At 50.3% G+C, this 26,135-nt stretch overlaps 1 protein-coding gene across 1 annotated transcript in view; it reads left to right on the top strand.

The window, feature by feature from the left end:
• Positions 1 to 26,135, top strand: part of KPNB1 (karyopherin subunit beta 1) — a 47,960-nt gene that overhangs the window by 2,472 nt on the left and 19,353 nt on the right. The window contains exons 3-10 of the mRNA XM_038753456.1: positions 9,598 to 9,780; positions 14,773 to 14,973; positions 17,681 to 17,833; positions 18,880 to 18,939; positions 19,267 to 19,356; positions 19,898 to 20,008; positions 23,105 to 23,206; positions 24,335 to 24,559. Coding sequence (XP_038609384.1) covers positions 9,598 to 9,780; positions 14,773 to 14,973; positions 17,681 to 17,833; positions 18,880 to 18,939; positions 19,267 to 19,356; positions 19,898 to 20,008; positions 23,105 to 23,206; positions 24,335 to 24,559 — 1,125 coding nt within the window. The remainder of the gene's footprint in view (positions 1 to 9,597; positions 9,781 to 14,772; positions 14,974 to 17,680; positions 17,834 to 18,879; positions 18,940 to 19,266; positions 19,357 to 19,897; positions 20,009 to 23,104; positions 23,207 to 24,334; positions 24,560 to 26,135) is intronic.

Here is a 26,135-nt window from a genome sequence, read left to right as displayed (position 1 = left end):
GCTTACTATGTGCAAAGCACCGTTTTAAGCGCTGGGGAGTCTACAGGGTGATCAGGTGGTCCCACGTGGGGCGCATGGGCTTCACCCCCATTTTGCAGAGGAGGGAACTGAGGCCCAGAGAAATGAAGTGACTTGCCCCGAGGCACACCGGGGGCAGAGCCGGGATTTGAACCCGTGACCTCTGACTTCAAAGCCCGGGTTTTTTAGACTGTGAGCCCACTGTTGGGTAGGGACCGTCTCTAGATGTTGCCAACTTGGCCTTCCCAAGCGCTTAGTACAGTGCTCTGCACACAGTAAGCACTCAATAAATACGATTGATTAATATAATAATAATATAATAGGATGGCATTTATTAAGCGCTTACTGTGTGCAAAGCACCGTTCTAAGCACTGGGGAGTCTACAGGGTGATCAGGTGGTCCCACGTGGGGCGCACGGGCTTCACCCCCATTTTGCAGAGGAGGGAACTGAGGCCCAGAGAAATGAAGTGACTCGCCCAGAGTCACACAGCTGACCAGGGGCAGAGCCGGGGTTTGAACCCATAACCTCTGACTTCAAAGCCCGGGCTCCTTCCTTTCCCCACAGCACCTGTATATATGTTTGTACATATTTATTACCCTATTTATGTTACTTGTACATATCTATTCTATTTATTTTATCTTGTTAATATGTTTGGTTTTGTTGTCTGTCTCCCCTTTCTAGACTGTGAGCCCACTGTTGGGTAGGGACTGGCTCTATATGTTGCCAACTTGGACTTCCCAAGCGCTTAGTACAGTGCTCTGCATGCAGTAAGCGCTCAATAAATACGATTGATTGATTGATTAGTATAATAGGATGGCATTTATTAAGCGCTTGCTATGTGCAAAGCACCGTTCTAAGCGCTGGGGAGTCTACAGGGTGATCAGGTGGTCCCACGTGGGGCGTACGGGCTTCACCCCCATTTTACAGAGGAGGGAACTGAGGCCCAGAGAAATGAAGTGACTTACCCAGAGTCACACAGCTGACCAGGGGCAGAGCCGGGATTTGAACCGATGACCTCCGACTTCAAAGCCTGGGCTCTTTTTTTTAGACTGTGAGCCCACTCTTTTAGACTGTGAGCCCACTGTTGGGTAGGGATCGTCTCTATATGTTGCCAGCGTGTCCCTCCCAAGCACTTAGTACAGTGCTCTGCACACAGTAAGTGCTCAATAAATTTGATTAGTATAATAATAATATAATAGGATGGCATTTATTAAGCGCTTGCTATGTGCAAAGCACCGTTCTAAGCGCTGGGGAGGCTACAAGGTGATCAGGTTGTCCCACATGGGGCTCACAGGCTTCACCCCCATTTTACAGAGGAGGGAACTGAGGCCCAGAGAAATGAAGTGACTTGCCCAGAGTCACACAGCTGACCAGGGGCAGAGCCGGGATTTGAACCGATGACCTCTGACTTCAAAGCCCAGGCTTTTTCTTGTAGACTGTGAGCCCACTCTTCTAGACTGTGAGCCCACTGTTGGGTAGGGACTGTCTCTATATGTTGCCAACTTGGACTTCCCAAGCACTTAGTACAGTGCTCTGCACACAGTAAGCGCTCAATAAATTTGATTCATTAATATAATAATGTAATAGGATGGCATTTATTAAGCGCTTACTTTGTGCAAAGCACCGTTCTAAGCGCTGGGGAGTCTACAAGGTGATCAGGTGGTCCCACGTTGGGCGCACAGGCTTCACCCCCATTTTACAGAGGGGGTCACTGAGGCCCAGAGAAATGAAGTGACTTGCGCAAAGTCACACAGCTGACCGGGGCAGAGCCGGAATTTGAACCGATGACCTCTGACTTCAAAGCCCGGGCTCTTTCTGCCGAGCCACGCTGCTTCCCTACTTCCCAAGCGCTTAGTACAGTGCTCAGCACACAGCAAGCGCTCGATAAATACGAATTTATTGAGCGCTTACTGTGTGCAGAGCACTGTACTAAGCGCTTGGGAAGTACAAGTCGGCAACACATTGAGATGGTCCCTGCCCAACAGCGGGCTCACAGCAGCTGTATATATGTTTGTACGGTTTTATTTGATTTGTACGTACTTATTCTGTTTATTTTATTTGGCTAATATAATAATAATATAATAGGATGGCATTTATTAAGCGCTTACTATGTGCAAAGCACTGGTCTAAGCTCTGGGGAGTTTACAAGGTGATCAGGTTGTCCCACGGGGGGCTCACAGGCTTAATCCCCATTTTGCAGATGAGGGAACTGAGGCACGGAGAAGTGAAGTGACTTGCCCAAAGTCACACAGCTGACAATTGGCAGAGCCAGGATTGGAACCCATGACCTCTGACTCACTCCAAAGCCCGGGCTCTTTCCACTGAGCCACGCTGCTTCTCTATGTTTCGTTTTGTTGTCTGTCTCCCCCTTCTAGACTGTGAGTCCGCTGTTGGGTAGGGACCGTCTCTACATGTCGCCGACTTGGACTTCCCAAGCGCTTATTACAGTGCTCTGCACACAGTATATGCTCCATAAATACGATTGAATGAATCTTCTAGACTGTGAGCCTGTTGTTGGGTAGGGACCGTCTCTATATGTCACCAACTTGTACTTCCCAAGCGCTTAGTCCAGTGCTCCGCACACAGTATGCACTCCATAAATACGACTGAATGAATCTTCTAGACTGTGAGCCCGCTGTTGGGTAGGGACCATCCCTAGATGTCACCGACTTGTACTTCCCAAGCGCTTCGTACAGTGCTCCGCACACAGTATGCGCTCCATAAATACGATTGAATGAATCTTCTATCAATCAATCAATCGTATTTATGGAGCGCTTACCGTGTGCAGAGCACTGTACTGAGTGCTTGGGAAGTCCAAGTTGGCAACATAGAGAGACGGTCCCTACCCAACAGTGGGCTCACAGTCTAGAAGGGGGAGACAGACAACAAAACATATTAACGAAATAAAATAAGTAGAATGAATATGTACAAGTAAAATAGAGTAATAAATCTGTACAAACATATATACATGTCGCCAGCTTGTACTTCCCAAGCGCTTAGCACAGTGCTCCGCACACAGTATGCACTCCATAAATACGATTGAATGAATCTTCTAGACTGTGAGCCCACTGTTGGGTAGGGACCGTCTTTAGACGTTGCCAACTTGTACTTTCCAAGCGCTTAGTACAGTGCTCCGCACACAGTAAGCACTCCATAAATACGATTGAATGAATCTTCTAGACTGTGAGCCAGTTGTACTTCCCAAGCGCTTAGTACAGTGGTCTGCACACAGTAAGCGCTCACTAAATACGATTGAATGAATGAAAGGAAGAAGGGTGGATTTGGGGGTGGATGTTTTGGGTGGGTGGGGGATTGGCGGGGCTTCATTCATTCAATCATATTGAGCGCTTACTGTGTGCAGACCACTGTACTAAGCGCTTGGGAAGTACAAGTCTGCAACATCTAGAGACGGTCCCTACCCAACAACGGGCTCACAGTCTAGAAGATTCATTCAATTGTATTTATGGAGTGCTTTCTGTGTGCGGAGCACTGGACTAAATGCTTGGGAAGTACAAGTTGGCAACATGTAGAGATGGTCCCTACCCAACAACGGGCTCACAGCCTAGAAGATTCCTTCAATCGTATTTATTGAGCGCTTACTGTGTGCGGAGCACTGGACTAAATACTTGGGAAGTACAAGTTGGCAACATATAGAGACGGTCCCTACCCAACACCGGGCTCACAGTCTAGAAGATTCCTTCAATCGTATTTATGGAGCGCTTACTGTGTGCGGAGCACTGGACTAAGCGCTTGGGAAGTCCAAGTTGGCAACATATAGAGACGGTCCCTACCCAACAGCGGGCTCACAGTCTAGAAGATTCCTTCAATCGTATTTATGGAACGCATACTGTGTGCAGAGCACTGGACTAAATACTTGGGAAGTACAAGTTGGCAACATCAATCAATCATATTTATTGAGCGCTTACTATGTGCAGAGCCCTGTACTAAGCGCTTGGGAAGTACAAATTGGCAACATATAGAGAGAGTCCCTACCCAACATTGGGCTCACAGTCTAAAAGGGGGAGACAGAGAAAAAAAAAACAAAAACAAACACACTAACAAAATAAAATAAATAGAATAGATTTATTATGGTCCCTACCCAACAGCGGGCTCATGGTCTAGAGTCTTCCTCTCCTCCCCCGGTGGGGTGTGACCTCCCCGCGGCCCGGAAATCCCCGCCATCCCGACCCCATTGGTGGCCATGGACCGTCTCTATATGTTGCCGACTTGGCCTTCCCAAGCGCTTAGTCCAGTGCTCTGCACACAGGAAGCGCTCAATAAATACAATGGAATGAATGGAGACCGTCTCTATCTGGTGCCGACTTGTACTTCTCAAGCGCTTAGTCCAGTGCTCCACACGCAGGAAACGCTCAATAAATACGATGGGAATAAATCTTCTAGACTGTGAGCCTGTTGTTGGGTAGGGGCCGCCTCTCTATGTTGCCGACTTGTACTCTTCCCAAGCGCTTAGTCCAGTGCTCTGCACATGGTAAGCGCTCAGTAAATACAATGGAATGAATCTTCTAGACTGTGAGCCCGTTGTTGAGTAGGGATTATCCCTATCTGTTGCCGATTTGGACTTTCCAAGCACTTAGTCCAGTGCTCTGCACACATTAAGCGCTCAATAAATACGATTGAATGAATCTTCTAGACTGTGAGCCCGTTGTTGGGCAGGGACCGCCTCTATATGTTGCCCCCTTGTACTTTTTCCCAAGTGCTTAGTCCGGTGCTCTGCACACAGGAAACGCTCAATAAATAAGATGGAATAAATCTTCTAGACTGTGAGCCTGTTGTTGGGTAGGGACCATCTCTATTCGTTGCCGACTCGTACTCTCCCAAGTGCTTAGTCGAGTGCTCTGCACACAGTAAGTGCTCAATAAATACAATTGAATAAATCTTCTAGACTGTGAGCCCGTTGTTGGGCAGGGACCGTCTCTATATGTTGCTGACTTGTAATAATAATAATAATAGCATTTATTAAGCGCTTACTATGTGCAAAGCACGGTTCTACTCTCCCAAGCACTTAGTCCAGTGCTCTGCACACAGGAAATGCTCAATGGAATAAATCTTTTAGACTGTGAGCCCGTTGTTGGGCAGGGACCGTCGCTATATGTTGCCGACTTGTACTTCCTAAGCGCTTAGTCCAGTGCTCTGCACACAGGAAACGCTCAATAAATACGATGGAATAAATCTAGACTGTGAGCCCGTTGTTGGGCAGGGACCGTCTCTATATGTTGCTGATTTGTATTCTCCCAAGCGCTTAGTCCAGTGCGCTGCACGCCGTAAGCGCTCAATAAATACGACTGAACAAATTAATGAAGAGAGATGGGCAGCCGGACCTTTTTCCCCACTCCAACGGATGTTCACTCATTCAGTCGTATTGATTGAGCGCTCACTGGGGGCAGAGCACTGGACTAAGCGCTTGGGAGAGAACAAATCGGCAATGTATAATAATAATGATGGCATTTGTTAAGCCGAGCCCTGTACTAAGCGCTGGGGTAGATACAAGGTCATCAGGTTGTCCCACGTGGGGCTCACAGTCTTAATCTCCATTTTGCAGATGAGGGAACTGAGGCCCAGAGAAGGGAAGTGGCTTGCCCAAAGTCACACAGCTGACAACATTCATGTATATATGTATATATGTTTGTACATATATACACATAAAGATATATATGTATATATGTTTGTACATATATACATATAAACATATATATGTATATATGTTTGTACATATTTATTACTCTATTTTACTTGTACATATCTATTCTATTTATTTTATTTTGTTAGTACGTTTGGTTTTTTTCTCTGTCTCCCCCTTTTAGACTGTGAGCCCACTGCTGGGTAGGGACTGTCTCTATAGGTTGCCAACTTGGACTTCCCAAGCGCTTAGTACAGTGCTCTGCACACAGTAAGCGCTCAATAAATACGATTGATGATGATGATAAGTGGAGGAGCCGGGATTAGAACCCATGACCTTTGACTCCTAAGCCCGAGCTCTTTCCACAGAGCTACCAAACAACGGGCAGGTTCCGGTCTTGCCTCCTTTTTTCCTCATAAGAAGAGACGCGGGATGGTGTGGCTATAGGCCGCTTCCGCGGGTTGGGCGACCGCCGGGTAGAGCCAGGGTGGCTAGAGTTGAGCAACCCACGTGCCAGTCGCACTCCTGTTTCGGCTTCTCCCTCATAAAACGGAGCTGCGGGGTTGAGAGGGACACCACCCTTTATAACCTCTCTTTAATGGGAGCAGGCCTATGACTACTGCAACCAAATGCACCCATTCATTCAGTCATATCAGGCAGAAACTCCTCACCCTGGGCTTCCAGGCTGTCCATCCCCTCGCCCCCTCCTACCTCACCTCCCTTCTCTCCTTCTCCAGCCCAGCCCGCACCCTCTGCTCCTCCGCTGCTAATCTCCTCACTGTACCTCGTTCTCGCCTGTCCCGCCATCGGCCCCCGGCCCACATCCTCCCCCTGGCCTGGCATGCCCCCAATCCCTCTGCCCATCTGCCAAGCTAGCTCTCTTCCTCCCTTCAAGGCCCTGCTGAGAGCTCACCTCCTCCAGGAGGCCTTCCCAGACTGAGCCCCTTCCTTCCTCTCCCCCTCGTCCCCCTCTCCATCCCCCCCATCTTACCTCCTTCCCTTCCCCACAGCACCTGTATATATGTATATATGTTTGTACATATTTATTACTTTATTTATTTATTTATTTTATTTGTACATATCTATTCTATTTATTTTAATTTGTTAGTACGTTTGGTTTTGTTCTCTGTCTCCCCCTTTTAGACTGTGAGCCCACTGTTGGGTAGGGACTGTCTCTATATGTTGCCAATTTGTACTTCCCAAGCGCTTAGTATAGTGCTCTGCACATAGTAAGCGCTCAATAAATACGAATGATGATGATGATGATATTTATTGAGCGCTTACTGTGCAGAGCACTGGACTAAGCCCTTGGAAAGGCCATTTCGGCAACAGACAGCCCCTACCCAACAACGGGCTCACAGTCTAGAAGGGGGAGACAGGCGATGATGCCCATTTGCATCACCTAAACCAGACAACAGGCTCCCACCCGAAAAACGTATGGACAAGGGGGGGAGATCATTTTTATCGCCTGTTGCGATTTCTCGGTACCTTTGGTTTAGTGACTTTTAAAGAAAATGATGGCGGGCAGGAGTATCCGAGAGGTGTGGATTAGCACTCTGAGAGGCCCTAAACTATTTTAGCCTGAAAAGGGGACCCCCCAGTGCCTTCACTGTTCTTCTCTGTTAATTGTAAGTACCTTATATGTGGCTTTGAGTGAGAATCGTGAGGCGTGGAAAGAAGCCTGGGTACCTTGTCCCTTCTAGACTGTAAGCCCACTGTTGGGTAGGGACTGTCTCTATATGTTGCCAGCTTGTGCTTCCCAAGCGCTTAGTCCAGTGCTGTGCACACAGTAAGCGCTCAATAAATACGATTGATCGATTGTCCCTGGATTTTCTCCTTAATAGAACCTCACGTGATTTTTGAGACTAGCCTCCACCGTTGACCGTGCCAAGCTGAAAATTGCATCCTCTCCTTTAAGGCTCACTGTCAGTTTGGGATGCTTTTGAGATTTTTGAACAGAAATTTTTTTTTTTTTAAAGTAAGGCTTTGAAGGGCCGTCTTGTACTGTCCCCCTTTTCTGGGTCCACGGGCTGAGTTTACGAACTCAGCCCCCAAATGAATTAAGGGATCCACAGTTAGTGTAACCACCGACTGTTAGACTGTGAGCCCACTGTTGGGTTGGGACTGTCTCTATATGTTGCCAATTTGTACTTCCCAAGCGCTTAGTACAGTGCTCTGCACATAGTAAGCGCTCAATAAATGCGATTGATTGATTGATTGACTATTAAGGAGTTTCAATTAAGTTGGTTCTTGGTTGCCTCAGTCAGATAAGATTGCCCGTGTAGGGTCGCCCTGGATTTTTACAGTTTCCACTGTGAAATTGGATTCTGTACTTCCCCTTATTTCCCAAAGGATGACTATCTTTCCCAGTTTTCATCTCCTTTCCTTGTCCACACTATTTCTATCATTAAGTTCATTTCCGTCATTCTCTCTGCCATTTTTTTTTAAGCCGTTAGAGCTGTTATCCTTGACCGAAGCCCGGTGGAGGAAGTGGGGGACCTAGGGCCCCGGGACCACTTTCTCTTGAGTCACTCCAAAATATTACCCTCTCATCCATGAAGAAGGGAATACCTTTTTTTTTTTTTTAAAGTGTCTTCTTAGGCGTAATCTCTTTTGGGGTGATGTTCCTCACGGGAAGTCAGTTGAGTTCTCTTCCCCTTTCACCCGGGGCGGAAACCCACTTTGATTGAGGGAAGTGTAAAAGCAGAGTTAGAAATATTCTGGTCTGGAGCGGATCGAGGTGTGGGGACTTGCCGAAGCTTGAGGTGGGCAGCCGGGTGGTGGTTGCACACAGTAAGCGCTTAATAAATACGATTGATTGATTGATTGATTGGGGCAGCTTGGGGTGGGGCCTCAACCAGCTGACCGTCCTCATTGGGCGCCAGATCGTGAAATGGGGGGATATGGTCATGGCTGCAGGAGCCCCTTCGTGAGGAATGTGGCAAATGGCCTCATGTAGATTTGCAGTCAGTCAATGGTATTTATTGAGCACTTCATTCATTCATTCAATCGTACTTATTGAGCGCTTGCTGTGTGCAGAGCACTGTACTAAGCACTTGGGAAGTCCAAGTTGGCAACATATAGAGGCGGTACCTACCCAACATCGGGCTCACAGTCTAGAAGGGGGAGGCAGGGAACAAAACAATCAATCAATCAATCAGTCGTATTTATTGAGCGCTTACTGTGTGCAGAGCACTGTACTAAGCGCTTGGGAAGTACAAGTTGGCAACATATAGAGACGGTCCCTACCCAACAGTGGGCTCACAGTCTAGAAGGGGGAGACAGAACAAAACAATCAATCAATCAATCAGTCACATTGAGCGCCTACTGTGTGCAGAGCACTGTACTAAGCGCTTGGGAAGTACAAGTTGGCAACATACAGAGACAGTCCCTACCCAACAGTGGGCTCATAGTCTAGAAGGGGAGACAGAGAACAAAACCAAACATATTAACAAAATAAAATAAATAGGATAGATATGTACAAGTAAAATAAATAAATAGGGTAATAAATATGTACAAACATATATACAGGTGCTGTGGGGAAGGGAAGGCGGTAAAATGGGGATGGAGAGGGGGAGAGGAAGGAGGGGGCTCAGTCTGGGAAGGCCTCATGGAGGAGGTGAGCTCTCAGTAGGGCCTTGAAGGGAGGAAGAGAGCTAGCTAGCTTAACAAAACATATTAACAGAATAAAATGAATAGAATAAATATGTACAAGTAAAATAAATAAATTAATGCGTGCCGAGCACTATATTAAGCGCTTTGGGGGAGTAACAGAACAGACACATTCCCTGCTCGCAACAAGCTTACAGTGTCAGGGCTCGGGGCTCTCCTAGCTTGGCTGTCCCGTCCTTGGCAGGGAGAGGGGAGGCAAGCGTTGGCAGCCCCCACCCGCCGCCGGGCTGACGGTTGTCCCCTTCGTTGTCCCCTTCTCCTCCGCTAGCCCACTTTCCTGGTGGAACTGTCCAGAGTGCTGGCAAACCCCGGGAACAGCCAGGTGGCCAGAGTCGCAGCTGGCCTACAGATCAAGAACTCTTTGACGTCAAAGGACCCGGACATCAAGGCCCAGTACCAACAGAGGTGGCTCGCCATCGACGCGAACGCCCGCAGGGAGGTCAAAAACTACGTAAGTAATCCAGATCCTCGTCGGGCTTGGGAAGAAATGCCCTCTGTCCACTTCGGGCGGTGGAGGGATTGAGGGATCACTTCGGGGGTGAGGGGTTCGGGATTCGGAGCGGCCCCGGGAATGCCGTCTGCCTTGCGGACCTTCCCAGGGTGCCTCGGCGTTCCTCGGAGGCATTGCTGGAAAAGGTGAGAGGATTCTAATCACGTGGGTTGGCTTTCCCCCCGGTCCAGTTTGCCCATTGAAAAGTTCTATTGCTTGTGTATTTCTGAATTACTATATATATATAGTAATGGTATTAAGTGCTTACTATGTGCCAGGCACTGTTCTGTGTCTTGGGGTACATACGTTGGACACAGCCCATGTCATCATCATCATCATCAATCGTATTTATTGAGCACTTACTGTGTTCAGAGCACTGTACTAAGCACTTGGGAAGTACAAGTTGGCAACATATAGAGACGGTCCCTACCCAACAGTGGGCTCACAGTCTAAAAGGGGGAGACAGAGAACAAAGCCAAACATACTAGCAAAATAAAATAAATAGAATAGATATGTACAAGTAAAATAAATAAATAGAGTAACACATGTACAAACATATATACATATATACAGGTGGAGTGGGGAAGGGAAGGAGGTAAGATGGGGGGATGGAGAGGGGGACGAGGGGGAGAGGAAGGAAGGGGTTCAGTCTGGGAAGGCCTCCTGGAGTAGGTGAGCTCTCATGTCCCGCATGGGGCTGACAGTCTTAATCCCCACTTTACAGGTGAGGTAACTGAGGCCCGGAGGAGTGAAGAGACTGGCCCAAGGTCACACAACAGATGAGTGGCAGAACTGAGATTAGGCCCCAGATCCTTCTGACTTCAGGCCCTGGCTCTATCCATTAGGCCGCACCGCTTCTCAACATGGGCCTTGCAAGTTTTCCCACCGGTCCGAAAGGGTTGAATCACGACCGGTGGCTGAAATAGCTTGGGTAGAGAGCCTTTCTAGGTTCACAGTCACCAGGCCGCTTTAGGACCCACTGGAGGCAGGGTGGATTTAGGACTTCCATCCCCAGCTCCCAAAGTGGAGACGTTTGTGCATTGGAAGGAACCTTAGCGTTTTTTCCTGAAAAGATGAAGGCCGGAGGCAGCTGCATGGCCCAGCAGAAAGAGCTTGAGCCTGGCAGAGGACCTGGGTTCCAATCCCAGCCCCATCACTTGCCTGTCTAGGGTGATCTAGGGCAAGTCATGTCATTATCTGTGCCTCATTCTCCCACCCTCTTCGGCTCTAAGCCCTTTGCAGGATGAGGACTGAGTCTGACCTGCTGACCCAGCGCTTAGTGCGGCGTTTTATAATTTGATAGGAATAATTGTGGTATTTCATTCATTCAGTCGCATTTGAGTGCTTACTGTGTGCAGAACACTGTACTAAGCACTTGGGAAGTACAAATTGGCAACATATAGAGACGGTGCCTACCCAACAGTGGGCTCACAGTCTAGAAGACTGTGGTATTTGTTGAGCGTTATTATGTGTTAGGCACTGGACTAAGCACTGGGGTAGATACAAGATATTTGGGTCAGACACAGTCCCTGTCCCACATGGGACTCACTCACAGTCTTAATCCCCATTTACAGATGAGGTAACTGAGGCCCAGTGAAGTGAAATGGCTTGTCCCTGGTCACACAGGAGACAAGTGGGGAACCCAGGTCCTCTGACCGCCCCCAGGCCACTGCTTCTTCCAGTAGGCCGTGCTCCTCTAGCTGTTTGAAGTATAGTATGTACTTAAATATACCATCATTATTATTATTATCGGGAGGACATCAGGGAAAATGGGTGGTTGCAGGGAAAATGGGTAGTACAGTGCTAAGCGCTTAGTACAGTGCTCTGCACATGGTAAGCGCTCAATAAATACGATTGATTGATTGATTGGTTGCGGGGGTAATCGGGGCGACTAAATGGTGCACCTCTAACCCCAAGTTTGAATGCTTCCCCAAACATGCTGTTGCCCTGGCAGAGCCGGAAGCTTGGGCTGGCAAGACCGGGAGTGCAGTGCCCAATTCCAGACTTCCAAATCAGTTGTCTTGCTGCCTTGTCAGTCCGAGATGGGATCTGAATTATTGTTATTTGTGGGTTTTCCCATGTGTCAAGCACTCTTCTAAGCACTGGGTTCAAAAGAAGTTCATCAGGCTCCTGTGACTTCCTAGCCGATTCACTCATTCCCCAAGACGCTTCTAAGTGAAGTAGAGGCAACTGGAATCCAAGGGCATCCAGCCATTTGCCTTTTCTCTCGTCCGCTTTAGTGAAGCCGTCGATGGCCTTGGGCCAGTTGGGGCTCAAGCTGCTGATTTTTTGGCCACGGTTTCCCTGTGACCGGAGTAGCGACAACCGAACCGGGGGCTGCCTTAGGTCACCAGAGTTTATTGGGGTTCTGCGGGCAGGGCTCAGAACCAGGCAGCAGGGAGGCGGTCACTAGGCCGAGCGTTCGGTGTGCGACCTTGGCCAAGTCACTCCTTTGGGCCTCCGTTACCTCATCTGTAAAATGGGGATTGAGACTGTGAGCCCCATGTGGGACAGGGACTATGTCCAACACGATTTGCTTGTATTCACCACAGTGCTAAGTACAATGCCTGGCACACAGTAAGCGTGTAACAAATACTCCTGCTAGTATTATTTGAATGATCCAGGCCCCTGGTTCTTCCCCTTGTCCCACCACGCTCCTCTCAGACATTCAGCAGCTTGTAGCCACCGACACCAGAGGGTTTGTTGGGGTGGGACGGGAATGGATGACCCATCAGCCCATTTTGCTGCATCTGAGCTGCTCCGATCAAAAGTTAAGGAGGTTCTTGTGGAGTAGGGGGTGGGGGCATGTATTCACTCCCAGCCCCACAGCACTTAAGTACATATCTGTAATTTATTTATATTAATGTCTGTCTTCCTCTCTAGACTGTTAGCCCGTTGTGGGCAGGGAATGTGTCTGTTATATTATTCTGCTGTACTGTCCCAAGTGCTTAGTACAGTGCTCTACACACAGTGAGTGTTCAGTAAATACAGTTGACTGACAAACATTTCCCATAGCCACGCTACCCTCCATCACCTCTCCTCATTGAGTAGGAATCATGCTTGGGTTCTGAGCAAAGAGATGTTTGCTCAAGGAGGATTCTGCTATCTCTTTGAATCTTGGGTTCGATCCCATAAGCGTCTTGAATTTGGTGTAGTTTTTTTTTTAGCACACTTTTAGAAATAACAAGAACATCTGCCCAATTTTTTGACTTGTAAAGCATCAATGTTTTAAAAGATTCCCCCGTCTTGCCGACGGCGCCTAGTCTGGAAGCCCTCAGGAGAGAAGGAAAGCAGAAGCCCCGTTGCCTCAGAACACTGATGGCGGTTACTGTAGCGGCGCGACGGTGGGACGGCGTGTAACCCATCTGGAGTTAGTTTGGTCTCCTTCTCGAGGTCCAAGCCTGCTCAAAAACTACTTCCTGCAACTCTGTGTCCCACTTTCACCATTTGAGCCGGAGTGTGCGAGTCGGACATTAGTTAGGGTTAATGATTGGAGGGCTCCCAAAAGGTGTCCGCATCCCAGATCTCTGAACGGAGGCCCCCCGTGACCCACAAAGCAGACAGGAGTGGGGAAACTAAAGATTGAAGGAACTCCATGCTGCAGTGACGTTGGGGTAGGCGAGACCGCCCTCCATTCCCCCCAGGTCACTGGTGAAGTAAGTGGACAGAGTTCATACATTGTCGTATTTATTGAGTGCTTACTGAGTGCAGAGCACTGGTCTAAGCGCTTGGAAAGTACAATTCGGCAACAAATAGAGGCAATCCCTACCCAGCCATGGACTCACAGTCTTGAAGGGGGGAGACAGACAACAAAACAAGTAGGCAGGCATCAGTAGCATCAAAATAGGTAAATAGAATTATAGATAGATACACATTAATAAAATACAAAGATAATAAATACGTACATATATACACAAGTGGGGTGGGGAGGGGGTAGAGCAGAGGGAGGGAGTCGGGGCGATGGGGAGGGGGAGCAGAGGAAAAGGGGGGCTCAGTCTGGGAAGGCCTCCTGGAGGAGGTGAGCTCTCAGTTGGGCTTTGAAGGGGGGAAGTGTGCTAGTTTGACGGATATGAGGAGGGAGGGCATTCCAGGCCAGAGGTAGGACATGGGCCAGGGGTCGACTGTGGGACAGGCGAGAACGAGTCACAGTGAGGGGAGCGGAGCGGAGTGTGCGGGCTGGGCTGGAGAAGGAGAGAAGGGAGGTGGGCTAGGAGTGGGTGAGGTGATTTACAGATTTGAAGCCAAGTGAGTTTTTGCCTTGAATCTGGTGTACTTCAAATCACCAACTGGTCAGGGATTGGCGATGGCCGGATTGTAGAAGGCATAACTGACTCCCGAGAACAATATCGGGTGACTTGGTTCAATAGGAAAATGACAGCTTGAAGATTGGGCAGTCTTACCTCCCCTTGCATTCAGTTGTATTTATCTAGCACTTATTAGGTGCAGAGCACTGTTCTAAGCAGTTGGGAGAGTACAGTATAACAATAAAGCAGACACATTCTCTGCCCACAGCCAGCTTGCATTCTAGAGGGGACCTGCTGGGTCCGAGGTTGAAGGTTTTTGCGTTTCGGTTGACCGGGTGGCGGGGAGGGGGCTTGAGGGAACAAAACGAGCGGGTTGCTTTTGGTAATGAGTAAGCCAGGATCAATTGGTTCTAAGCTGGCGTGGCTTCGAGACTCCTCAGGCCTTTTGTTTCCCCTGAGCGTTCTTCCACGCATGCCCTAATTGAGTGGCCTTCGGAAAACCAGAGCCATCAAAAGACTTCCAGATGAGTTGTTCTTCCTATCATCAATGGAGGGGGGAAGGCGGGCTTGCAATACCGTTAATCTCCCCCCAGCTCTTGGGGCAGGCGGGCCGGCCGAGGGGGTATTGGATTGTGGACAGAAGAGGAAGCCCAAGGTTGTCCAGACGGTCTAAACCCCACATCCCTCCCCGGGGATCTTTTCTCTGCAGGTTTTGCAGACTCTAGGGACAGAAACCTACCGGCCAAGTTCCGCCTCCCAGTGCGTGGCCGGGATCGCCTGTGCAGAGATTCCAGTGAACCAATGGCCCGAACTCATCCCCCAACTGGTGGCCAACGTCACCAACCCCAACAGCACAGAGCACATGAAAGAGTCGACGTTGGAAGCAATCGGTTACATCTGCCAGGACATCGTAAGTTCCCCACCCGAGCCGGCACGGGCCGCCCCGGCGGGCGTTGATCTCGGCGAGACCACCTACCCTTTCTATCCTCATTCTTCCGTTCCCTCCCGGAGGGGACACGGTGTAGCCTGGCAGGGGTGGGGTGGGGGTGTCTGGCCCGAGATCTTGATATAATCCAGAGGAACTCGTTTACGCCCCTTCACTCTCCCCTCTGTTGTCCTGATTTTATAATGATGGCATTTGTTAAGCTCTGTGTAGAAGTTTTATGTACGTTTGCGAGGAGTCAGGGTAGGGGAGAGGCTTCAGTCCACTTGTCCTCTTTATCGCTCTCTCCCAAGCGCTTAGTATAGGACTCTGCCCACAGCAAGCACTCAATAAATAATAACTATGGTATTTTTAAGCGCTAACTATATGCCAGGCACGGTTCTAAGAGTTGGAGTAGGTTCAAGATAATCGGGTTGGACATGGTCCCTGTCCCATATTGGGCTCACAGTCATTCATTCATTCAGTCATATTTATTGAGCGCTTACTGTGTGCAGAGCACTGTACTAAGCGCTTGGGAAGTACAAGGTGGCAACATATAGGGACGGTCCCTACCCAGCTGGGGGCTCACAGTCTAGAAGGGGGAGACAGACAACAAAACAAAACATATTAACAAAATAAAATAAATAGGATAGTAAATATGTACAAGTAAAATAGAATAATAAACCTGTACAAACATTTATACAGGTGCTGTGGGGAGGGGAAGGAGGTAGGGCGGTGGGGAGGGGGAGAGGAAGGAGGGGGCTCAGTCTGGGAAGGCCTCCTATCAGTCAATCCAGAGAAGTTAAATGACTTGCCCATGGTCACACAGCAGACAAGTGGTAGAGCTGGGATTAGAACCCATGACCTTCTGACTCCGAGGTCCATGCGCTGTCCGGTAGGCCATGCTGCTTTATATGATTGAATGAATAAATTCGCTGGGGCCTTAATCTCCCGCCAGCCCCTCGGGACCCCCATGACTAGAATCTCCTGTTGGTTCCAGTGCAAAGAGCACAGCTCTGGAAATCGGGAGATTCCCAGTCAGAAGCCTTCGATTCCAGTCCCGGCCCTGAAAATAGGAGAGGTGCCGGTCAGGGCCTGTGCCATCGGGAGGCAGGCGGAGGAGGGGTGAAAGTTTCTGACCAGAAGGACACCTAGGGATCCTGAGCTGGGTGGCCGAGACCATCGCTTGGCGGGTGTCAGCACCTTTGGCTCTAAAGTGGTTCCTGCACTGATAATTTTTGCCTGCCCTTTGCGTTGGGCCAGGCCCCTACACGCTTGTTGCTTTCACTAATAATAATTGTGGTATTTGGTAAGTGCTTACTGTGTGCCGGGCACTGTACTAATTGCTGGGGGGAAGACAAGCAAATCAGGTTGGATACAGTCGCTGTCCCACATGGGGCTCACAGTCTGAATCCCCATTTTCCAGGTGAGCGAACTGAGGCCCGGGCAAGTGGAGGGACTTGCCCAAGGTCACGCAGCAGACGAGTGGCAGAGTCGGGAATAGAACCCATGACCCTCTGACTCCCCCCAACAGGAACACAACTGGCAGGGATGAGAGGGTGAGATGAGCCCTTAGAAAAGGTTCATCGCACTGGAGGCCTATCTGTCATTCTTGATCGTCCTTATCTAGTTCATTCATTCATTCAGTCGTATTTATTGAGCGCTTACTGTGTGCAGAGCACTGTACTAAGCGCTTGGGAAGTACAAGCTGGCAACATATAGAGACGGTCCTTACCCAACAGCGGGCTCACAGTCAAGTTCGGCTTTTTTGTTTGTTTTTTACTGACATTAGCCACCGAGGAACGTTTGCGATCTGACGCTCGTCCCCAGAACTTTATAGGGTCTGATTTTTATTTTTATTTTTCCTCTTTCCTGCCGACTCTCACCAACCTGTGTAATGACTCATAATCCCAAGCTCCTGAGTGGTTGCTAGGGCCGTTGATGCTGATGAGGTCACCGCCCCTGCTGTCTGTTTCTGGGGCTCCGCTTCACGGAGGGGATGGGCCTCAGCATTTTCACTCTTTCTGGAGCGTCAGTGGTGGCGATGGGCCTGTTAAACGGGATCCAGGTTACCTGGTTTGGAAACCAGCCTACAGCAGGCCTGGTGTTCCCAGGATTTTGTCAGGGGCCAGCTAGTGCTGTGATTGGGATGGGGAATAGCTCGAATGAGGCGGACAGACAGATACTCTCCTCACCTTCACAGCCTTACTGAAGGCACATCTCCAAAAGGCCTTCCCTGACTAAGCTCTCACTTCCTTTTCTCTCGCTCCCTTCTGCATCACCCTGATTTGCTCCCTTTATTCACCCTCAGCCCCACAGCCCTTATGCCCGTGCCCATAATTTATTTATTGACATTAATGTCTGCCTCCCCCCCCCCCCCCCCCCAGGCTTTAAGCTCGTCGTGGTCAGGGAATGTATCTGTTATATCGTAGTCTCCCAAGCTCTTAGTATAGTGCTTGACACGCAGTAAACGCTCATTCGTTTGACTGAAGGTCTCCGCACCCCAAATCCCTGATTTGCAGCCTCCTGAGGCCAACAGGAGCAAGGAAACAGGGTTGAAAGGCACTCCGTGCTGCACTGATAGAGGGGTGAGGGGCCCTCCAGTTCCCCCAGGACCAGGAACCATTGGGTTCCAGCATTCAGCATGCTCACAGCCCCTGCCGCTCCCCCCTTTTTTTTTTCTCCCCCTTTTCAGGATCCTGAGCAGCTGCAGGACAAATCCAATGAGATCCTGACTGCCATAATCCAGGGGATGAGGAAAGAAGAGCCCAGTAACAATGTGAAGCTAGCAGCCACCAATGCACTCCTGAACTCATTGGAGTTCACCAAAGCAAACTTCGACAAAGAGGTAAGTGGCCCCTACTTGGGCAGGGGGGACCGGAGGGGGAGAACTGGCTATCCAGGGTCAGTGCCGTGAGACCCCCCACACGGCCCGGGCTCTTGCTGGCTGGTGCTCGGGGAGGTGGGCCGATCCCATAGATTGCCCTTGGGGTGTCCGTGACTCTCCCTCCATTCACAGGATGCTCTTAAACCTAATTTGGGGCTCTTCCTTCAGACCCCAGACCTGTCTTTCTCAGTGCTTGGGCAGGAAATGGGTTGGAGTCCTCCAGCTCTTTCCCCTCCGCCCCCAGACCTTCTCGGCCAAAGTCTTCCCCCAGATCATTTCAGGGAAAGGGGCTCCAAAAGTTCCATATTTTATTTTCGTTCTTTTTCCCCTCTCTCTCTCTGAAACAGACTGAGGGACTGTGATGTTTGGGGGAAGGGATGCTCTTTGTTTTTTAATTCTCCCTGTTCAGCCATTTGGACGACACTATGGCTGGGCTCTTTGCCACTCTCTGGCCTTTCAGTGAGAGGCCTGAGCAAGCCACATTCCCTGATAGATTGATTAAAAGGCCAGGCTACTTTCCCATTACATTTTAGAAGCTCCCAGAAAGGTAACGAACTGAATCTTTTTTGAGCGCTTGCTGGGTGCCGAGCACTGTACTAAGCGTTTGGGAGAGTACAGTGTAACTGACAGGTTCCCTGCCCACAACAAGCAAAATTGGGTCCCCCGGAACAGGGCAGGGTTTTAAGACCGCTAACCTTACAGCAAATATGTGGACTCTTTCCAAAGCAACAAATAAATTTCTTCCTCCGATTCCTATCGGCAACGTGACCCTCCTCCCCTGCAAATTTCCCCATGAGCTGTTAAAGAAGGTCATCGTTAGGATCAGCAGGAATGGGGAGACCTGTCAGCCCGGCCCCTCGGTGACTGTTTACCGAGCGCTTACTGGGAGCAGAGCACTGCACTAAGCGCTCAACCTCTCCAGCAAAACCTGGCCGACTGGGGGAGGGAGGCTGCCCGGAGCTTTCCTTACTCAGCTGATTCCGTTTTGTTTGTTTTCTCCCTCGCAGTCCGAGAGGCACTTTATTATGCAGGTAGTCTGCGAAGCGACCCAGTGTCCTGACACAAGGGTAAGTGGGAGACCCAGCAGGATAGCGGGGCTCCGGGCTGGCTCGGGCCTACAGCTGAGCGGTTGGGCCGCTGGGCAGACGTCAGCGGGGAACCCCGAGGAGGGTTAAAAGGGTGGAAAGGCCCCCGGGAGCAACCGGAATGGGTCTGCGCCTCCGAGGAGCCGAGGGGGAGTCGGGCGTCTTGGTGTCTGCGTGATGGCAGGGAGGTGCCGCGGGCCCCTCTGAACGGACTGGCGTTAACATTGACACAAAAGCCCACCCGGAGCCGGAGGGGGACACCCCGGGGTCGCGGCGGGGTACCTCACTTGTCTGTTTCCCCCGCAACAGGTCCGAGTGGCTGCGCTACAGAATCTGGTGAAGATAATGTCCCTGTATTATCAGTACATGGAGACGTACATGGGCCCTGCTCTCTTCGCTGTAAGGCTTGTCTGAGGGATGCGGGGGAACCACCAGAATCGACCCTTGTCGTTGTTTTACTGCCTCGATTATAGGCTCGGCCTAATGGCTCCCACTTCTCAATGAGCCCAATCCTTCGGGCTCTGGAGCTCCTGTCTGTTCTAGTGTTATATCGTACTCTCCCGAGCGCTTAGTTCAGTGCTCCGCACACAGTAAGCACTCAGTAAATACGATTGGCCGACTGACTTGTTTTAAATTCCCGGGTGACGACTCGAAGAGACGGTTGCCATCACCCTACGGCGAGTGAGGTGAACATTTTTCCCCCGCAGTTTCCCCCGAGATTTCTGTTCCCCGATTTTTGCTTCCCTAATTCCTCACCGCCCCGCCCCCTCCCCGCGCCCTCAGTAACGTTGAAAAGCTCGTTGTCGGTGGCATCCAAGGCGCCTCTGCCCCACCCCCCACCCCCCACCCCGCCGCCCACCCTCCTGTGGAAGAATGCCTGTCACGAAGATGAAAACCGACGGACTCCAGGGTCGGCCTGTGTTGCGCTCTCTCCCCCCAGATTACAATTGAAGCGATGAAAAGCGACATCGACGAAGTGGCCCTGCAGGGAATAGAGTTCTGGTCGAACGTGTGCGACGAGGAAATGGATCTGGCCATCGAGGCGTCCGAGGTCAGTTGGGAGGGAAAGGGCGGTTGGATTTGGGGAGGTCTCCTTTGAAGGGAGAAGGCAGGGAGGTTCTTGAAGGGGAATCTAGTGAGGATGACCCGGTCAGCGACCCGTGCGACTGGGGCCGTCGCGGGCCATCCTGACTTTTAGACTGTGAGCCCACTGTTGGGTAGGGACTATCTCTATATGTTGCCAACTTAAGCGCTTAGTACAGTGCTCTGCACACAGTAAGTGCTCAATAAATATGATTGATTGATTGACAGGTGACGATCTGACGGGGATGGTGTTCTGGGACGGCCACCAGGGGGCAGCAAGCTGACACCTTCAGGCAGGCGGGCCCGGGGATTCATTCATTCATTCAATCGTATTTATTGAGCGCCTACTGTGAGCAGAGCACTGTACTAAGCGATGTTGGCAGGGGGGTCTTTCTTTGGTTGTGGAGGCGTTTGGGCGCCCACAATCAATCAGTCAATCGTATTTATTGAGCGCTAACTGTGTGCAGAGCACTGTACTAAGCGCTTGGGAAGTACAAGATGGCAACATATAGAGACAGTCCCTACCCAACAGTGGGCTCACAGTCTAAAAGGGGGAGACAGAGAACAAAACCAAACATACTAACAAAATAAAATAAATAGAATAGATATGTACAAGTAAAATAAATAAATAGAGTGATAAATATGTACAGACTTATATACATATGTACAGTCCACAGTGTGGACTTGCGAGTCTGCCGATTCCTTATCCTGAAAGCATCAGGGAGGCGACCTAGCATGGCTCAGTAGGAAGGAGCCCGGGCTTTGGAGTCAGAGGTCATGGGTTCAAATCCTGGCTCCGCCACTTGTCAGCTGGGTGACTTTGGGCAAGTCACTTCACTTCTCTGGGCCTCAGTTCCCTCATCTGGAAAAGGGATGGGACTGTGAGCCCCACGAGGGACAACCTGATCAACTTGTGACCTCCCCAGCGCTTAAAACAGTGCTATGCACGTAATAAGCGCTTAATAAATGCCATTATTATTATTATCTAATGAGCATTCTGAGCATCTCGAACGTTTTTTATTTAGCTTTCTGTCAACCCAGAGATCTCTTAGCTCGGCGTCGGTGGTATTTCTTGAGCGTTTGCCATGTGCAGAGCACTGCATGATTGAATGCGGATATCTCCTACTCATTCTCCTCAATTAAGCTGATCGAGACAGAGGCACTGATCCTTGGGGAAATAGGGAAGCAGCGTGGCCTGGAAAGTCAGAGGACCTGCGTTCTAATCCCAGCTCCTCTGCTTGTCTGCCGTGTGACCTTGGGCAAGTCACGCGTTGGTTCCCTCATCTGTAAAAGACAGAGGCACGGGTGGGACCTGGACTGTGTCCAAGATTAGCTTGTATCTATGCCAGCACTTAGTACAGTGCCTAAGCGCCTGACAAATACCATAAAAAATAACTTGGTTATTATCATTATTATCGTCGCTTAGTGGTGGGGAGGATACCAGATCTGAGCAGCGTGGCCCAGTGGAAAGAACCCGGGCCTGGGAGTTGGAGGACCTGTGTCCTTCATTCATTCATTCAATTGTATTTATTGAGCGCTTACTGTGTGCAGAGCACTGTACTAAGCGCTTGGGAAGTACAAGTTGGCAACATATGGAGACCGTCCCTACCCAACAGTGGGCTCACAGTCTAGAAGGGGGAGACAGGGAACAAAACCAAACAGTAACAAAATAAAATAAGTAGAATAAATATGTACAAATAAGAGTAATAAATGCGTACAAACATATATACATATATACAGGTGCTGTGGGGAGGGTAAGGCAGGGAGGAGGGGGCTCAGTCTGGGAAGGCCTCTTGGAGGAGGTGAGCTCTCAGTGTCCTAATCCTTGTTCCTCCATTTGTCTGCTCTGTGACCTTGGGCACTTCCCTGGGCCTCAGTTTCCTCATCTTTAAAATGGGGATGGAATAGCTAGTTTCCTTCCTGGGGCAGAGACTGTGCCTGACCTGATTAACGTGTAATATGCCCCATCAGTTAGTTAGTACTTGACAGATAACTGCAGTTGTCATTATTCGTCTCACGGTTCCAGCCCCACCCGGAGCTCACAGCCTAAAAGATTGGGGGGGCAGGCGGTATTCCCATTTTACAGATGAAGAAATGGAGGCCCAGCGAGGCTAAGTGCTGCTGGCTGGGTGTGTTACCTGGCAGTTAGAGCCGGGACCCACGATGTTTCCCATTAGGCCTCACTCCTCTCAGATCATCATCATCAATCGTATTTATTGAGCGCTTACTATGTGCAGAGCACTGTACTAAGCGCTTGGGAAGTACAAATTGGCAACATATAGAGACAGTCCCTACCCAACAGTGGGCTCACAGTCGAAAAGATGGAAGAGGACCCCCCGGGCAACTACCTAGAACCTAGAGAAGCACGGGCCTGGGAGACAGAAGGACCTGGGTTCTTTTCCCGGCTCCACCTCTTGCCTGCCGTGACCGTGGGCAAGTCACCTAACATTTCTGGGCCTCGGTTAACTCATCTGTAAAATGGGGGTGAAGACTGAGCCCCCTGTGGGACAACCTGCTGACCTTGTAACCTCCCCAGTGCTTAGAACAGTGCTTTGCACATAGTAAGCTCTTAATAAATGCCATTATTATTATTATGTGGGATAATAATTGTGGTGTTTGTTAAGCATTTACTATGTGCCAACCACTGGGGTAGATATAAGGTACTCAGGTTGTCCCACGTGGGGCTCAGTCTTCTTCCCCATTTTACAGATGAGGTAACTGAGGCACAGACTTTAAGTGACTTGCCCAAGGTTACTCAGTTGACAAGTGGTGGAGCCGGGATTAGAACCTAAGCCCGGGGTCTTTCCACTAAGCCGTGCTGCTTCTGTTTGCACCCTTTCCTCACCCCGCCCTCAGCCCCATAACACTCACGTTCATATTCATGATTTACTTTAATACTGAAGCCTGCCTCCCTGCTTAGATTAAGCTTGTCGTGGCCGGGGAACGTGTTTACCAACTTTTGTTATTGTGCTTTCCTAAGCACTTAGTAGAGTGCTCCGCATACACCAAGTGCCCAATGAATACGACTGACTGACTGATGTGATTCTCTGTGCTAACTCCCTAGGCAGCAGAACAAGGCCGGCCTCCTGAACACACCAGCAAGTTTTATGCCAAGGGAGCTCTCCAGTACCTGGTCCCCATCCTCACGCAGACGCTAAGCAAACAGGTGAGGCCGGGGCGGACGTGGGGATTTGGAGGGGCCGTGGGGCCGTTGCCCCCCAGAGAACGTGGGCACCCCGCTCGGCTCCTAGGTGTTGGCAGACCCCGACAGCTGCGGCATCGGGAAAGCCCCGTGGCTTTCCCCAGTTGTATGGTAGAGGGGCGCGGATCGGAAGCGCGTGCCCAACTCCGATCACCCTGGCCCCATCTCCCCTCTACGGACGGTGAGACCCGAGATGCCTAGGGGGGCCCTGTTGACACGGGCTGGGTAGCAGTGGGGGACAATCAGGTTTCTTCCCCAGTCGCGGGTCTCTTGGTTGAGGGGCTGGGGGGCTTTTCCCCAGGGAAGGCACCTCTGGTATTACTTGGGGAGCAGGGAAGCAAATGTGGTTCTTCTTGGCACTCCAAGCCCTTAAAGGATGACTCCCCAGTGGCTTTGGCAGCTTCTGTGAGCGGCGTCCATTTGCTAATAGCACCTCCTTGGGCCGCTCGACTTAGCGTGGATTTTCTGGAAGGGTCCGACCGGCCCCTCCTCCCGTGTGGGAAGGGAGAAGCTCCTTCCATCTCCCTGCAAAGAGATGCGGGGATGCACTTCAGGCTGGTCCGGGGTTCGCCGCCGCTACCACCCCTGCCCCTGTACTGGCTGGCATTTCTCCCAATAATCCCAACCGGAGCAGCTCTGGGGAGGGGGAAGGGGCAAGCGGGTAAGGGGAAGAGTGGTAGGTGGGGATGCCAACGAGGCAAGCGCTCTGGACCCTTCCCCAGCCCGCTGGGTAACAGCCCCAGGAGCTGCAGTCTCCCTTTCTAGATGGTGAGCTCGTTTGGACAGGGAATGCGTCTGTCTGTTGTATTGTCCACTCCCAAGCGCTCAGTACGGTGCTTTGCACACAGTAAGCGCTCAATATGATGGAATGAATGAATGAGTGGGGAGCAAGAAGGGGAGGGAAGGGCCGGGAGAGAGACTGCCTGCCCTGGAGCCAGCCCTAGGCGTTTTGCCTGGCAGCGCTCGAATTCTGGGAAGGAAGGCCGGGAGACACTGAGCCAAAGGCGTTTCGTGGGACAGCTCGGGGCGGGGTGATCCGGGCTGGGGGCACGATTGACCGGCTCCCCTCGTTCCCCCCGCCTACCCCACTAGGACGAGAATGACGACGACGACGACTGGAACCCCTGCAAAGCGGCGGGCGTGTGCCTCATGCTGCTGGCCACCTGCTGCGAGGACGACATCGTCCCCCACGTGCTGCCCTTCATCAAAGAACACATCAAGAACCCCGACTGGCGGTACCGGGACGCCGCCGTCTTGGCCTTCGGCTCCATCCTGGAAGGGCCGGAGCCCAATCAGCTCAAGCCCCTGGTCATCCAGGTGAGGGGGCGGCCCAGCTCGGAGCCTCGCTTCCCGGGCGGAGTGGTGGTGGTGGGTGGGGGGGGTTGAACGAGCACTGGGGAGAGTTGGGATTACAAAGAGCAGAGGCTGAGCGCCCTGCCTGCCTCTTTAGCCGGTAGTGTTCTGCCTCCCGGCAGGGCTTCCTTCCCAACATACCAAGCGGGACCGTGGCCAAGCTTCTTAAATGAAACGGTTGTAGCGTTGGCTGTAGAGCCCCGGGTGCTCTTTACAGGGGCAGAGTCAATCGCCCTGCCCTTGTAGGGATCGGTCGTCCTCCCTTCCCCTGTGCCACCGAGAGGGTGAGTGGGCTCGGGAAGGGCAACTGAGATGGTAATGGTAATATCTGCTTCAAGGCAACCTGGCCTCTTCGGGCTGGCCCAGAGGAAAGGGCCCAGGCTGGGGAGCTGGGAGACCTGGTTTGGAAACGTAGCTCCACCATTTCCTTACTGTATGAACTGTGCCTCGATTTCCTCATCTTTAAAATGAGGAAATCATTTTATCATTAAATCATCTTTAAAATTCCTCATCTTTAAAATGTGGGGCTGCAGTAGCTGTTTTCCCTCCCTCTTAGACCGTTGAGCCTCGTGAGAAGCAGCATGGCCTAGTGGATAGAGCACGGGGCTGGGAGTCAAAAGGTCATGGGTTCTAATCCCGGCTCCTCTACTTGTCTGCTCTGTGACCTTGGGGAAGTCGTTTTGCTTCTCTGGGCCTCAGTGACCTCATCTGTAAAATGGCGGTTGAGACTGTGAGCCCCACGGGGAACAGGGACTGTGTCCAACTCCATTTGCTTGTATCCACACCAGTGCTTAGTACAGTGCCTGGCACATAATAATGATAGTATTTATTAAGTACTTACTATTAGTAAGTACTTCCCCTTCTAGGAGTATTAGTATGTCCAACTCCATTTGCTTGTATCCACACCAGTGCTTAGTACAGTGCCTGGCACATAATAATGATGGTATTTATTAAGTGCTTACTATTAGTAAGTACTTCCCCTTCTAGAAGTATTAGTACTAGGAGTATTAGTATGTCCAACTCCATTTGCTTGTATCCACACCAGTGCTTAGTACAGTGCCTGGCACATAATAATGATAGTATTTATTATAGTACTTACTATTAGTAAGTACTTCCCCTTCTAGAAGTATTAGTACTAGGAGTATTAGTATGTCCAACTCCATTTACTTGTATCCACACCAGTGCTTAGTACAGTGCCTGGCACATAATAATGATAGTATTTATTATAGTACTTACTATTAGTAAGTACTTCCCCTTCTAGAAGTATTAGTACTAGGAGTATTAGTATGTCCAACTCCATTTGCTTGTCTCCACACCAGTGCTTAGTACAGTGCCTGGCACATAATAATGATGGTATTTATTAAGGGCTTACTATTAGTAAGTACTTCCCCTTCTAGAAGTATTAGTACTAGGAGTATTAGTATGTCCAACTCCATTTGCTTGTATCCACACCAGTGCTTAGTACAGTGCCTGGCACATAATAATGATGGTATTTATTAAGTGCTTACTATTAGTAAGTACTTCCCCTTCTAGAAGTATT

The sequence above is a fragment of the Tachyglossus aculeatus genome, chromosome 11 (genome assembly GCF_015852505.1).
Source record: "Tachyglossus aculeatus isolate mTacAcu1 chromosome 11, mTacAcu1.pri, whole genome shotgun sequence".
Taxonomy (NCBI): Eukaryota; Metazoa; Chordata; class Mammalia; order Monotremata; family Tachyglossidae; genus Tachyglossus; species Tachyglossus aculeatus.
The sequence above is the reverse complement of the archived record's forward strand: the minus strand, read 5'-3'. Positions and strand labels throughout refer to the sequence as shown.